We start from the raw sequence: 14,924 nt of genomic DNA, 5'->3' as shown, positions 1-14,924 counted from the left end.
CACAGGTGTCCCTCTGGCTTTTGCAGCCAGTGTATTATCTGTTCTATGATGAGCTAACTTTAGCCCGAGAGATACTTTTGAAAGCATACACAAACAACATAGTTGTGTCTAGGCAAAATAAAGTCCCACTGAGTTCATCGGGTAATCTGAAATCACTATGGGGGCTTGGCTCACAATACTCTCTGCTGGCCAAATTGTGATAGACACACTTAACAGAACACAGGAAACAACAATACATGCCTTAAAATATTACCAAAAGAGCCAATGATGGCAGATACTGACCAGCATATCCATGGGAGAAATGTAGACATAGATTGCTGTCACTGCTATAAAATGGACTCTGTGTAAAATATTTTTCCAACCTCCCAGCAACTGCCATGAAATCAAACATAGCAACACACACAACTTCAAGGACCATGTGTAATAATGCACATGAAATCTCAGCAGCAGTGGCTGCATGGATAAAGTCCCACAGTAACCAGTAAAGAATGTAAAACATTTACATCGGATGAGGAGTTCAGTATGTCCTGGCTTATCATGCAGCCCCGTTACAATTAAGCTTGTCCCCTTTGCTGCAGCTCGGCAATGAATCATGCACCATTTGAAAAACCCAACCAACAGCTGAGCTCAGCGTGAGCACATGCTCACAGGCACAGGGTGCCCGCCAGCAGGAACCAATCACTGGCCCCTGGTGTTTTACTGGTTCGTTAGAACTGAAAACAAAACAAACGGAAGCAGAAAGGAATGGAGGGTAATGTACAATAATCCCATTTAGATGAAAGAAAGGGAAAGTAAAACAGTAAATATCACTGATTTGGGAGGCCACTCTGACCCGCACTGCGTGACTTGCATTGAATTTTCTATGTGGTTTTAACCCTCTGCACACCAAAGCTCAGACCCCACCCTGTGGCTTTAGAATTTTCACGCTTCTCTTTGAGCACTGAACAAAAGATATGTTTTGACATGTTGACCAAACACCTGGTCTCGCAAGGAAGATTCCTGCACTGCAATGCCTGTAGACCTGGAAGCAAAGGGCCACACAACTCAGAAGCACTAGTTCCCCAGAGGAATGATGGTGCAGAGGTTAGGGTGCTACCCTGGGTCTCAGGAGACTTGGGATCAATTCTCTGTTCTGCTACTGACTTCCTGTTTGACCTCAGACAAGTCACTTAATCTCTCTGTGCCTCAGTTCCCCCTCTGTAAAATGGGGATAGTAGCACTGCCCTGCTTCCAAAGAGGTGCTGTGAGGGTAAATGCATTAAAACCAGAGGTGCTCAGATACTCTGGTAGTGGGAGCCACGTAAATACCTTACACAGGAATTTATACCTGGATGTGGGACGCCTGCGGAAGATAGCCACGGACTCTCAGAGAGAATTAGATACAAGTCAGAGGCATGGGACTAAGCCAGACAGTAAAGAGCTAGGTTAGCTGTCTTGACCTCAAAGTACTCAGAAATCTTAACAACACTCAGGGAAAGCTGATCATTAGAGAGGGGTCTGCAACGGGCACAAAATCTTCACTGTTGGGTCTTCAAAGGTCAAGTGTACAGCATCACTGTACTCCCCCCATGTGACTGGTAAGTAGCTGAACATAATGTCCAACAGGATGCACCGTAGCCAGATGGCGATTAGTTATTCTTTTGTTAAAGATGAGGGGAAGCACTGAGATGTTACTGCTGGAAGAGAATCTGCTCCTTGTTCAGAGCATAGGTCATGCTCATGCTCTCCCTGCTGCTCCTGCTGACATGGTTGATCATTAGTCTTTATGGTCCCCAGCACAAGGCAGGCAGGGGGTCTTTGCCCCCAGGGCACCGTTCCCCAGTTTGTTATTCTGTCTCCTGCAGGGGGAAGGCAGGTGTCTCCTCGCCTCTGGTGTCGTCTTGGCTTGGTTTCTGCCTCCGGCATGGACACTCCAGCAGTTCCCATCCTTGGGGCCTGTTTTCACACAGTTCAGTAGCGGGGAAGGCTTGTGTCTTGGCCCTTGTGGTGTCTTTGCTCACTCAGTTTCTGTCTCCACCTGCTGGCAAGGAAGGGTTAAACCGTGCAGATCCAGGCTGGAGGGGGTGGGGAGCTGCACAGCTGGAGACCTTTCAGCATTCAGAGAGCAACCTCTAGTGAATTTCCTGAGTTAGTTTCTTTGCAATGGAGATGTAAGGAATCAGGGGCCACCCCACAGGTCTTAAAAACTCTCAGCGAATGCTCAAGAAACATTGGAAATCTTTCCAAAACTCCCATGTTTGCTTAAACAGACGGACCCAAAAGCAGAGTGCTTGAGCCTAGCGAGGAGATGTATACGTGATCTTATTTCACACCATCACGCTGGCTGCTTCCAGCCAGAGGCAGTTGCTACGGAGTGCCTAGCAGCAACTCTGAAAAGCCTCATCGCTGACACAGAAGCTATGGGGGCCTCTCAGACAGCACCTTTGTCTGGGAGAGGCAGGAAATAGGGGAAGATCAGATCTTTCATGGGCTGGAAATCTGGGGTATAGTTTCCCCCCCCCCAAAACCACTTCCACCACAGCTCTATGAAAAATCCCCAGTATTGGCTTGCCCTGACCCAAAGCTCCAAATGATGCTCTTTGGAGGGGGAGGAGAGGAAATACTCTAAGCACTGTCTAGCAAAGGTGTGCTAGGAAAGGAGGTAATTTATCACGAACCTGGTGTGACGTTTTTGTTCTAATGACATAACTGGTAAGGAAACGGAATTTTTTCTAGACAGAGACTAATTGAGTAAAAATAGTCCAGCCAGCTTTCAGATCCCTGTTCTGGCTTCGGTATCGCAGAGGCCAGCTGTGTTTTCTTTTCACTGAATGGGGCCTATAGTTTTTATTCACAGTCAGCCTTGAGGGACTTAAGGAATAATAATCATGATACTCTGTCCTTCTGCACTACCTTCCAGCTGAGGGTCTCAAAGCACTTTCTAAACGTTCATTATTATTTGCGATACAACAGCACCTAGAGTTCTCAATTGATATCAGAGCCCAGCATACATAGAACTAGAGCTCTGCAAATCCATGGACATCCTCTCTATATCCACAGATATCTGCGAATCATTTTTGCAGATCGGATGCAGATATCAATTTTGTGTCTGCGCAGGGCTCTAGGTAACTGGGTTCAAAAAAGAATGAGAAGTTCATGGAGGATAGGGTAGTCAATGGCTATTAGCCAACTTGATCGGGGCACAATCCCATGCTCTGGGTGTCCCTGAGCCAGAACAGGATGACGAGATGGATCACTCAATAATTGCCCCGTTCGGTTCATCTCTTCTGTAGCATCTGGCACTGGCCATTGTCTGAAGACAAGATACTGAGTTGGATGGGCCATTGGCCTGACCCCATATGGCTGCTCTTATGTGCTAGAAGCTGTACAGAGTAAGAACTGAGAGCAAGAGATTGTCCCGGCCCCAAAGAGCTTACACTCCAAATTGATTACGCCTCTTACTGCCACCTGCAGTGGGAGTTACCCTTCTCATCCTGCAGGGGTGAAACTGAGGCACAGAGAGTTTAAGGGAGTTGCCCAAGTTCACACAGCTGGTTGGCAGCAGACCAAGAATGAACCCAGGTCACTTGACTTCCAGCCCAGTGTTTTATATGATAAGATCAACCTTCCCCATTTAAATTGTCTGCTAATACAATCCAGCATTTTGTGTTCCTGTAGGTTCTTCCTTTAGTCAAGTGAAACTTACAGAGAATGGAGAAGTTTGTGCACTGAGAGGATTTTGTTTTATAGTTTATTTTCTCTATATCTCTACCTCCCCATAAGCCCCATTTAATTGTTTAAAAACAAACGAGTGATCTTGTTGAAAGAAACTGAAAATGACACTATTCTAAGCACCTCTGCTGCTTCTTTGTGGACCAAATATTTATTATTTCAAACATTAATAAATAAATAGATCAGGAAGTGGTGAGCATTCTCTACTTTCATTGAAGCCAATGGGGGTTGCGAGTGATCACATTTCTCTGTATTGAGCCCTGAGTCCGAAGAAAGTTCTGTAAAGTACATTTGGTGTGAGCTGCAGGAAGTGGTAATATTAACGATACATCAGTGGAGCTCAAAGCACTTTACAAAGGAAGTCGGTATCACTATCCCTGTTTTTGCAGATGGGGAAACTGAGGCACAGAGAGGGGAAGTGTCTTGCCCAAGGCCAGTGGCAGAACTAGAAATAGAACCCAGGTCTCGTGAGTCTCAGTCCAGTGCTCTGTCCAATACACCTCCATGTCTCCCGGCATTGTTTGCTTCATTGTTTGTTTGTATAATCTGCTTGAAAAAGTCTTTGAAAAGAAGCCATTGGAACGTATTTGGTATTTGGACTCTCAGTTTGTGCTATGCAAAGTTTGCTGAGATATATAAATCTCTTAATCTGCCCTAAAAAATTAAGACACTAACAGGGAACTTTAGCCTCTGGATATAGGGCTGGTATCTGTGTGCCCTAAACGTGTCCCAGATGCCCCGAAAACCAAGGGTATAGTTGCAAGCTTTGCGGACAGAGGCCAGCTCAGAGTTTAAGGTAAACAGGCTTGAGACATTATGTCCCTGAAGTAGGAACAAGAACATCAGGAGGCTGACTGATGTCCCCAGTTTTGCAAGGGCCTGCTGGTTATACGGTGTTAGTTTGATAGTGTTGGCGGTGTGCATGGTGCTTTACGGAGAACTAACTAACCTTTTCAATCTAGCCAAACCCCTGAGAAAGTCTTGCTAGTACTGACAATTGCCCTTTGTGACACTGGCTTTTGAACATGCTTGGTCAGAGAGCCATGAGACAAATGACCTCCAGCTGTTGGATACAGGAGAACAAAGATCCAGGGAGGCTGAAAAACAAAACCAAACAAACCAAAGACCTTGACTGACAAGCAACGAAAGGCCTTGGGAAAGATGGCTGCCAGGAGAAGTTGCACATCCCTCTGCCAATGGCTGGTCAGCTGCTCTGGCCAAATCAGCCGCGTCCAGCTCAATGTGGTCATGTGGGAACGAGAAGAATGTGTTGGAGGCTCTGTGGCTGCAATTTCAGGGCTGGTAGTGGGTAGGTAGGTTGGTTTTGATCACACAAAGATGGGGAACATTTGTTTCTTTTTCTCTGAACCCTGTGGTTTCCCTGAAGCTTATGGAGATGATGCATCTTCCTATGTTTCCTAGTCAGCACATTCTCTTCTATGGTGCAACGAAGCAGTGCTCATCACTGTTCTCTTGTTGCCAAAAGCATAAACCTGCAAGATGCTGAGTGCCCCCTGCTTCAAGGAAGTGCAGCACCTCATGGGTGGGGTCAGTACAATGCTGGACCAGGCAGCCAGTGAGGGGGTATTGACCATGAAAAGACTCAAGAAAAGAACTCAAGAAACTGATGATTATTTCTATCAAGTTTGCATGGGGAAACAGCCTTAGCATCTGATTCGTATCTCCTATTGCGTCTCAGGCGCCTCAGGGCAGGGACCCATTATTTTGTAAACTGTCCGCAGGGTACCATGTGCACCTATAAATACCACTGACAACATATGGACATTTGAGAGCCACCCACTGGGTCACCGATGCTCTGAGGCTCAGCTAATTGGAACTGGGCTTAGTGATGAAAGAATCCATTTTGTTGGGAACCAATGATTTTGCAAGAAAAGTAGGAATAAGGAGAGGCCCTCGAGGATGAAAAGAATACAGGGGCAAGGAGGGCAACAATTTTCTGTGCCTCTCTGGAAAAGTTATTTTTACACACATACACACACGATATTTCACATATTATAAAATCGCAGTGTTTACAAAACACCTGATCTTCAGCAAACAGGTCAAGATTCTGCCCCGTACCAGGGATGCATAGGGAAATGGGTACATACGAGACATTCAAATGGACAAAGAAAATAAGGAGTTTACCTGCTCACCAACTTTTCCTGTCCGCCCTGGATGTCCTGGCTCACCCTGCATTGAGATGGAGAGAGGTATCACAGAAGGCTAACTCAGTGCTGCTTTGTCAAAGGTCTTTCTCTGAAAGGGTTAAACTCCTGGTGTCTCAACTGCAGCACAGCAGGATTAATGACAGGCGTAACTAAATGTTTTGGGTGAGTAGTGCTGGGTCTCAAATACTGAGAGTTCCAGCACTAACAAGCCTTGTGCAACGACACTGCACCAAACTTGTGCATCAGCCCACTTTTTAATGAGATCAAGCCTTCAAAATAGGTACTTCCAAGCTGTCTATAATTTCCAAGAGCCTGTTAATTAGGAAAGAACAGTCAGAGTCTGTGCTAACATGACAGATGCAATTCCGTGGCCAGATTTTCAAGAGAGCTCAGCTCCCATTTGAGCACCAAAATAAGGAACCGAATTTCTAAAAGCTCAGTACGTTGGGTGCAAAATTCTTTGGAAAACTTCAGGATCAATTGTGGGTGCGGTGCACCTGAAAATCCAGCCTCTGGTGGTGACTTTGATTACCTATTGTGATCACCATTAAAAAGTCAACTTCTTACAATCATTCAGAGAGCGTGGCCTGAGGGTGGAGAGAAAAGCACAGGGATGTACATAAGCCCAGACTGACCAGGGAGAAGGGTGGGCTGTGGGAGGGTTGGTCCAGGGAAGTGTCTGAGTAACTCAGGACAGGCTGTCTAAAAGACAGTCACTGCTAACCTGGTGTTGTCTCTGGGTCACAGCAGCTGCATTTTCTCAGTCAGCAGATAATGTGACTCCAGATGTGCTGCCAGAACAGATTTTTGTTATTTACTTGTTTAAAGAGCTGCCTTTTTTTTTTTTTTTTTTTTTTGAGGGGGTTTTTTTTTTTTTTTTTTTTGGCTGGGGGTGGGTATTGTGAAGAGCAGGCTGCTCTTGGACTAGCTCCTCCTGCTGCCAATGAAACAGCAGAGATAGGAATGGTTAGCATTGTTTCAGAAGAAAAAATGGAGAGGCAATGGAAAAACAATTAAACAGTTGAATATCAAAAGAGAAACACACTTGTTTATAATAAAGCATGTGGTTTAAAAATGCACAGTCATTCTTCCACAGAAACCGAGCTGAGGCTGAGCTTCCAGAAGCCGAAGACAAAGAGAAATGCAGAGAGAAGAGCAAATCCTCACTGCCCCGTTTCATTTCTATGATGGAAACTGGAAGCTCAGCACATGTTAAACGTGAGGGGTTCTTGAAGTTTAACTCCAGTCTTGAATTCCTCTTCCCCCTGGCTCCCACCCCAACCCATCAGCTCTCTGGTATGAACACCCCTCCCGCCTTACCTTTGAACCATCAGGGCCAGGTTTTCCAGGAAATCCCTTCCTGCCAGGTCGACCCTGAAACACACAAAGGAGGGTGAATATAAAAAGCTCAGTATTGTCTTTGCTCCCAGCTGTTGCAGCTGCCCTTGATCACTGCAGCCACAGCCTGCGTGACCTGATGCAACTTACAAATAGAGCTGGGTGACATTTTTTTGGCAAATAATAAATTCACTGAAAAATGCATTTTGGGGGGCACTGAAACTATTTATGAATTTGGGTCAGAGTCAGTAAATAGTTTCCACTGACAAAAAAGCCCCCCAAACCAAAATTTCAAAAACAGCATTTCAAATAGTCATTCAAAATGTTTGACCCAGACAAAGGGGTTGGGGTTTTTTGCTTTTTCATTTCACAGAGAGAGCAAAAAAAAATACAAAAAATCAGTTTTGGTTAGAAACGAACCTGAATTTTTCAGTTCAGAGGCCGAACTGAAAAATCAATGATTTGCTCAGCCCTGCTTACAAAGTAGCGTCTCCAAAAGAATCCAGCTTACAACATCCCAAAGCAGCCCTTCTAGGCACCAGGGCACAATGCCTTGGCCCTGGGTCTGATCTCTGGATGACCTGGATCCCAGCTCGAGATAGAAACTGCATGTGTAAGGAAGTCTCTGCTCCACCATTAGGCAAATTTCATCTCTTCAGCATCACACCAGAAGTGCAGCATGGGCGTTGTAAGAAATGAATGGAAGGGCTGTATTGCTGACCTTTTAACGCTGGGTAATTATACACTGCATTCATCGGGCATCCAAACACTCCCAGCCGCCATCTGTGCCTAGTGCCAGTTCAAGCTCCAGCACCCTGAGCCCCTAAAGGCAGCGTCTTCCTAGTGCCAGCATGAGCTTCGTCACAGCAGCGCCCCACAGAAACTAGCTGGGATTGGGGAGCCTGAGCTTCCTGGCAACAATACCCCACTGGTACCAGCTAGAATTCAGCCAATATGAGCTTTCTTGCAGCCATGGCCACCACAGATCAGTGCAAACTGTTGACTCTGTGCGCGAGTATATATACCCCAGGCTTATCACCCATCAAAGCAGGAATACACTCCCAAACCAATGGACTGGTGAAAACTTACTCCCTGCCCGGGAAAGCCGCTTCAGTTTCTGCCCTAGCAGCTGGAATAGATTTATAGCATCAGATCTTTGGTAGCAGCCAATACCTGGTTTTATAGAGGGCAGTGAAAATCGCTGTATCAACGCACGTGCTCAATAGCAATAAGTTATATGTGGGGTAAGACATTCCTCTCCTGATCCGTATAGCAATTAAAGTACACCCAGAGGGTGAGATTTGGTTACCATTATATCAGGATCCTGCAAATATTCTCAGAGGTCATAAAATCCTGCAGTGGTGAGTTCCAAAGATATGACTATATTCCTTTTGTTTATCCCAAATGTACTGCTCTGTTGTTTTGATTGAGGGTCCTCTACTTTCACATTATGGGGCAGACAAAAGGACTTTTTAAGTCCACTGTCTATATCCTTGTATTTCTCAATCCATCCTTTTTCTTGCTCTTCTCCTTTAAAAACAAATGCAGCATTCAAATGAGACCAGGGACATATTTTTTAATCATGGAAGCCAACATGGGGGTGAGTTATGGAGCTAGGTCCAAGTCACACAGTTTGCACTTGGATCTGAATTATCCCAAAGTTTGAGGGTGTTTATATGGAGCTTTAATCTAGCCCCACCTTTAGTTGAATATTAAGACATTATATAGCCCCCATCCAACGCCCAGTGGGAATCTTTCCATTGATTTCCATGGACGTTGGATCAAGCCCTTGTTGCACATAGACAATACAATGCTTGCCAGCAGGACCATTCTTTGACTGAAACAGGGGGTTCAAATCTTTCATTTTTATTTCCAACCTCAAATGCCTGGTGAGGTGTATGGAGCTACTTAGTAACTGACCAGGCCACTCGAGAGCAGTGAAACCTACCTCTGGACCAGGGGACCCTGGTGGCCCTATGGGTCCTTCATCTCCCTAAAGGGGAAAAAATGAAACTAGTAAGAAAATCTTATAGGTCTCTTGGGTTCCAGAAATGCTATGAAAGTAAATAGCTTGTAATACCATCAGCATTTAAATACACAATCCCCGGGCTTATGCAACCGCTGTCTTGTCATAACATTTTAACAGTTCCATCCCATCAGACTGGAAAGGAAGATTATCAGAGCACTTCTTTCCGGGAGATCTCATCACCATTTCAGTGCAGCCAGATATGTCTGTGGAGCCATCCCAGTGCCAGAGGAATAAACCTAAAGGCAAATCCTGCCTATGGACGCCCACCGGAAATTCCCAGAGAAGTTAATGGCAATTGCGTGTGCTTACCAAAGGGAAGAATTTTGCCCACAAGATACTGTACTTGATCACGGGCATCTGATTAGTTTGGTTTGGCCAAGGACTCAAACCCTGGAGAGCTTGCTCTTTTTGCCCCAGGTGCAAGGTTTCTCACAGACTTTCACACATATCAAATATACTGAGGGTTTTCCTTCACTTTCACACAGGACACTAGATTGGCTCCACTACTGAGATTTCCCAAAGGCTTACATGGCAATTGGACTAGGCTCTGCATCTGGGTTCCTCGTCAGTTTCTGTTTAGTCTGGATCAGATTTAAAGTTTCCAGGAGACCTTCAATTAAGCCACAGGATGGTGATCTCAAGTGTCTAGCCTAAACCCACAATAGAAAGAAAAATTGAAAGTGCTCTTAGCCCACCCATTGCTCTAGTGGTTTTGAGTTAGACCATTAGGACCACTAATAGAAGCCACGTGGTCAAGTGGACTGACCATGGGATTGGAAGTCAATGAGACCTGATTTTGACACTGATTCACTGTGTGACCTGGGGTGAGCCACTTAATCTATGTCCTGGTTTCCCCATCTGTAAATTGGATAGAATACTCTCCTATCTCACAGAGGACGGGGAGGCAGAGGGTCATGCAGACGAATCAGTTAACGCTTGTAAAAGCTCTTTTAAAATGACAAGTGCTAAATAAGGCTAAGAATTATTATTGCTATTATACCATGCTTTCAGTTCATGCACTGAATTTGGATTATTTTCACAGGGCAACAAATGTAGACGGCTCTTGAAAGACAAAAGACCACGAGCTTGATTTTCCGCTCAGGTTGATGTAAATCAAGAGACACTACAGTGAAGTCACTGGAATGACACTGGTGTAAAGCTGTTGTGAGCAAGAGGAGAATGAGGCTCACTGTCTCTGCCCTAAAGTGTTTCCAATTCAAGGGTCACAAGTCAATGGCAACCCCCAAGTGAGGGGCATAATTAAGCCCTGAATGAAGGCACAACACGATGGGCGGAGTCAGCAGACCTGGGTTTATGCAGCAATAAGGTCATGAGCACATGATGGAGAATAATGAGTACATCCTGTTCATTATTTATTTTAGAAGATGATGTTACTCTGTGGGGAAGACCAGGGTCTGTAGGCCTCACATTAGAAAATGCGCTTTAAGGCAATGTATGAAGGAACACAGAATAGAGGCACATTGGACCTTGGGCCAGGAAAGGAGGATTTTCAGGCATAGGGGCCTGAGTGGAAGAAGGCACCAAGATGAGGTGTAGAAAAAAGAAGCTAATGGGGTGGCTCAGCCTCTGTTGGATGCACGGATTGAGGGGAGCATGTAGCCCCTAGCGCTAACCCCAGTGGATCTGTGATTTTGCAGGTTTCTGATTGGTGACTGAGACTAAGTATCTGCTCCCAGGTGCAGATGGAGCAAACGGTGGAGATGGAGCAAACCTTGGGCCCCATTTATGCAAAAGATTAACGTGATTGGAAAAGGAAAGTTTTCTTGGACAAGAACGGCATTTGGCTTTGGAAGCACATGGACACTTACCTCTTGGCCAGGCTGTCCTCTCGGCCCAGGTAAACCTCGTGCTCCGGGCTTCCCCTGCAATGGATCCAAAAAGAAAAGGTTCTCAGAAAATAGAAGCATAAGCTCTGAGGATCCATTAAAGTGAGACAGGTCTCTTTCCAACACACGTTGCCATGGGGCAGGATCCAATGTCAATTTTGTTTCAGGAAAAAAAGAAAAATCCCACTCTTGGAGGGACCTCAGTCCAAAACAGACCAAACCGGAGTCTCAGCCAGAACAATCTCCAGGAATCTCCAGGGCTTTTCCTCCCACCCCGCTTCCCACATCTGTGTTTTCATTGGCTGTTTCCAACTCAGCACAAGGCTTCTATCTGAGAGCCGCTCACCTTCGGGCCTTCGGGGCCATTTTGTCCTGGTGGGCCAATATCCCCTGGAAAGCCCTAGAGAGAATCAGAAATGGTTGGTGTTACATTAGAGAGCTTTCTGGAAAGGCTTCCTGTGCTCTTCTAAGAGCTCTTCTAAAGATTTAACTTGATGCTTCGTGTTGTGACAAGCATCATATGCTGGCACTGTGCACATACAGGCCACTGTGGGGCATCGGCAGGGACTGAAGCAGCTTTGAAATAACCAGATGAAATCCAACATGTGGTAGAGGGTATCAGTAGAAAAGAGATCTAGGTTATTGGTTTAAGTAAGAACAAGGCATTCCTTCTGTTAACAGCCCCTTTTTGGTCCATCTCCTTGCAAAATTCACTGTTGTAAGGGCCTCCCTGTCGTCGCATATTTAAAACTGGCATTTTGGTTTTTAATTCATCTTTATCAGACAGTATATAATCTCATGTCTCAGAGAAATCAATCACCTGCCTGAATGACAAAGGGAAGTAGGCTACGAATTAGGAAAGGTGCTGACATGCTCCTTAGCTGCTGTCTTTAACCAAACAGTGACCCCCTTTCCACCCACAACCCATTCACTGAAGAAACAAAGGAATCCATAGTCATTTCCAGTACAAACAAAGAACAAGAATTACTAAGCGATACCACTTGACAGAGAGCCATTCCAGGCCCAGCAAAATACCAGAACACTGATGAAAGGAAAACAGTCTATCAGCCAGCACTACAAGTGGCTCTCAGGCTCACGACGTACATTTTCTAATTATTAATAAGGGCGTGAACCACAACGTGCTGCAGAGAAATTGATCTTGTACCTGAAGAGGTCACAACATGGTTTTGGGCGAGGACAATGGGGTTGTCTTCTAACATGAACAGTATTTGGTTAAAAAGATTCCCAGGTTACCCACAACAGAGGCTAAAAGGATAAAAAGGGAAGAACTGAGACCCACTGTAGGGCGGTGATGAACCTGCTGAGCTGAAAACCCATTGCTGTTCTCCTCACCATGACTGATGTATGATCTTCCAGAGTGGAAGAGTGGGCCCCCAGTCCTCTCTCCTGACCAATAAGGAAACTTTCTGAAAGGGTTTGGCTCAGGAAATGAGCTCTTTCCCCGGGAAGGGGGCAGCAGCAGAAAACAGGCTGGAGAGCTGCATGATGAGCGGGGGCCAAGTGACCAAGACAGCTATGGGACCTTGCTTGGACAGGCGAGGGATGCCATGATGGTTATATCTATTGCTCCACGGGAAAGGAGAGAGGGCTGGACAAGCTGGGTTCTGCCACTGACTTGTCATGTGTCCTTGGGCAACTTGCTTCAGCTTTCTAAGCTTCAGATCCCCTATTCGTAAAATGGGGATGATACCTCCTTTCTTAGTGTGCTTCGAACCCTATGGAGGAAAAGGCGCTAAGCATTATTAGCGATTTAAGTGATTGTAGGAAACGAGGAGAGAACAGACTACAACAAGTGGGGCCTTGGTATCACACTGAGGTAGAGAGAGGATTGGGACTGGTGGCCCAAGGACTCCATCCTCTTGGTCTCACTATACATCACTGCAGCCGGGTCGGAATGTGCGAGGCGCTTACTGTACAGCCTGGAGTTTTGACTTTGGAAACCCCCAGAGATTCCATGGAGTGGGGAGGGAGGGAGGGAACCGTCTGAAGATAAAACACAGAGGAGGGATCCTTATGCAAACTGACAACCTGTCAGTGCAGCACTACGGCAGTGAGTTCAACAGGAATTTGCCTGTGCTTTGCTAGCAAAGGCTTCAACCCTGCACCCACATGGAGCATTACTGGTTGAGTCAGAAGCAAAGAATTCCACCGAATCTATAGATGGAGCCACCTGAAGAGTGGTTTCCAAGACTGGCAGGGAGGTGAGTATCTAAATGATTCCTAAATTAAAACCCAAGCTGGAGTTCAAAGGAGGTGGAATCTCAGCAGCGAAGTAGCCTGCAGCTGTCCAACGGACGTTTCTCATTTTCCCTTTGCAGCGAGGATCGCTTGGGAGGTGGGGGAATTATGAAGGTTTGCCAACAAAGAGAGGCGGCAGCAATCAAGAAATAAAGGAATGATCAGAGCTGAAGGCACATACCTCAGGACCGGGTGGTCCTGGAAACCCGACTGGACCTTTGTCACCAACCTTTCCCTGCCAAATCAGAAAACAAGGGTGAATGTAAGACAGCTGCTGAGGTTCCTGTTTAGAATAACATCCACCCTGCCGAGCCGTCTTTCCAGCTGGGCACTGAACTCTTTAGAGGCAAGATTAGGAAACAGAAGATGGTTAAAAGGCATTACTTACAAGGGGACCTGGCTTCCCTCGGGCTCCTGGTATTCCAGGAAAGCCCTGACTGCCCTGGGAAACAGAGAAACAATTTTTCAGTAAACAGAATTAAACAGATGCAAAATAACCACTGTAAAGCCCCCACCCCATGCTTCTGCAACAGCGAGAGAATCTTTTCATCCTGACAACTCCAGTCATATCCAGTGCTTTGGGGGGTGGATGACCACAGCATGGAAGGACACAGTAGAACAGATTAAACCTGCCAAGCATAAGCCTCTCTCTTTTCCCTTGGTGCATTCATACACCAGGATATGGGGCAGGACCTCAGCATGTGTAAGGGGAGGAGAAAGGAGTCAGCTGTGATGGCTCATGGGGCTGCCTGATATTGTCACCAATACAAGGCTGGGGAAGACTGTCCTGAAGGAGAGGAGAGGACTTTAGGAGTCACTCGTTTAAAGAAGACCGAGTTCTAGAAGGACACCTATAGTTAACATTGCTGTACAGTTACATTTCTCCAACATCCTCTTCTTTCTCGCTCTCATAGGGTCTTAAGGCCAGCTGTTGAAAGTCCTTTGATTGGTGGTTTCCCCAGCCAAAATCCAGCACAGTGCATCCCATGGCATAGGGATCTCTTGGTTTCCCATCTCTGAGCCGTAAAGTTTTACATGCTAATACTTAGGGTGACCAGATAGCAACTGTGAAAAAACAGGACAGGGGATGGAGTAATAGGCGCCTATATAAGAAAAAGTCCCAAAAAATGGGACTGTCCCTATAAAAACGGGACATTTGGTCACCCTACTAATAAGCCAACTCCACTCCCTACAGGTCCTTACACAGCTGTTCACACACACCAACCTCTGGCTGGCAGGTGCTCACACTCTCCTCCCTGGCTGGCAGGCATATATGCATGCTTGGCCCCTTACACCTGTTACACAGGCAACCCACACATCTGTTCCCTGGGATCCGGCACACAGACACTTCCCCTCTCTGCTACGTGGTCTTCCTGGCTAATGCAGGCAACCTCCTTCTCTGCACCCAGACACCCAGCACACACCTCCTCACAGCATCTTTTCAGTGGGACATACACACATTGCTCCCCAGCACGTGGAAAACACACACTCTGCACCCTGATCCTAAGAGCTACACAGACCATTGCATACTGTACTGCGTTCACCGGTACGTAGCACAAAGACTCATGCGAT

At 46.1% G+C, this 14,924-nt stretch overlaps 1 protein-coding gene across 5 annotated transcripts in view; it reads right to left on the bottom strand.

Annotated features, from left to right (window-relative positions):
• LOC112101967 (collagen alpha-1(XXVII) chain) overlaps nt 1-14,924 on the bottom strand; it is a 224,618-nt gene that overhangs the window by 92,323 nt on the left and 117,371 nt on the right. For all 5 annotated transcript variants that reach the window (XM_026657347.2, XM_026657346.2, XM_026657349.2 and 2 more), the window contains exons 18-24: nt 13,741-13,794; nt 13,534-13,587; nt 11,440-11,493; nt 11,076-11,129; nt 9,166-9,210; nt 7,200-7,253; nt 5,857-5,901 (exon numbers count right to left, since the gene is read on the bottom strand). In XM_026657347.2, the coding sequence (XP_026513132.1) occupies nt 5,857-5,901; nt 7,200-7,253; nt 9,166-9,210; nt 11,076-11,129; nt 11,440-11,493; nt 13,534-13,587; nt 13,741-13,794 (360 nt within the window). The remainder of the gene's footprint in view (nt 1-5,856; nt 5,902-7,199; nt 7,254-9,165; nt 9,211-11,075; nt 11,130-11,439; nt 11,494-13,533; nt 13,588-13,740; nt 13,795-14,924) is intronic.

Source organism: Terrapene carolina, unplaced genomic scaffold, assembly GCF_002925995.2.
Source record: "Terrapene carolina triunguis isolate 2854851 unplaced genomic scaffold, T_m_triunguis-2.0 Scaffold238, whole genome shotgun sequence".
NCBI lineage: Eukaryota > Metazoa > Chordata > Testudines > Emydidae > Terrapene > Terrapene triunguis.
Note: the sequence above shows the minus strand (reverse complement) of the source record. Positions and strands in the feature narration are given on the sequence as shown.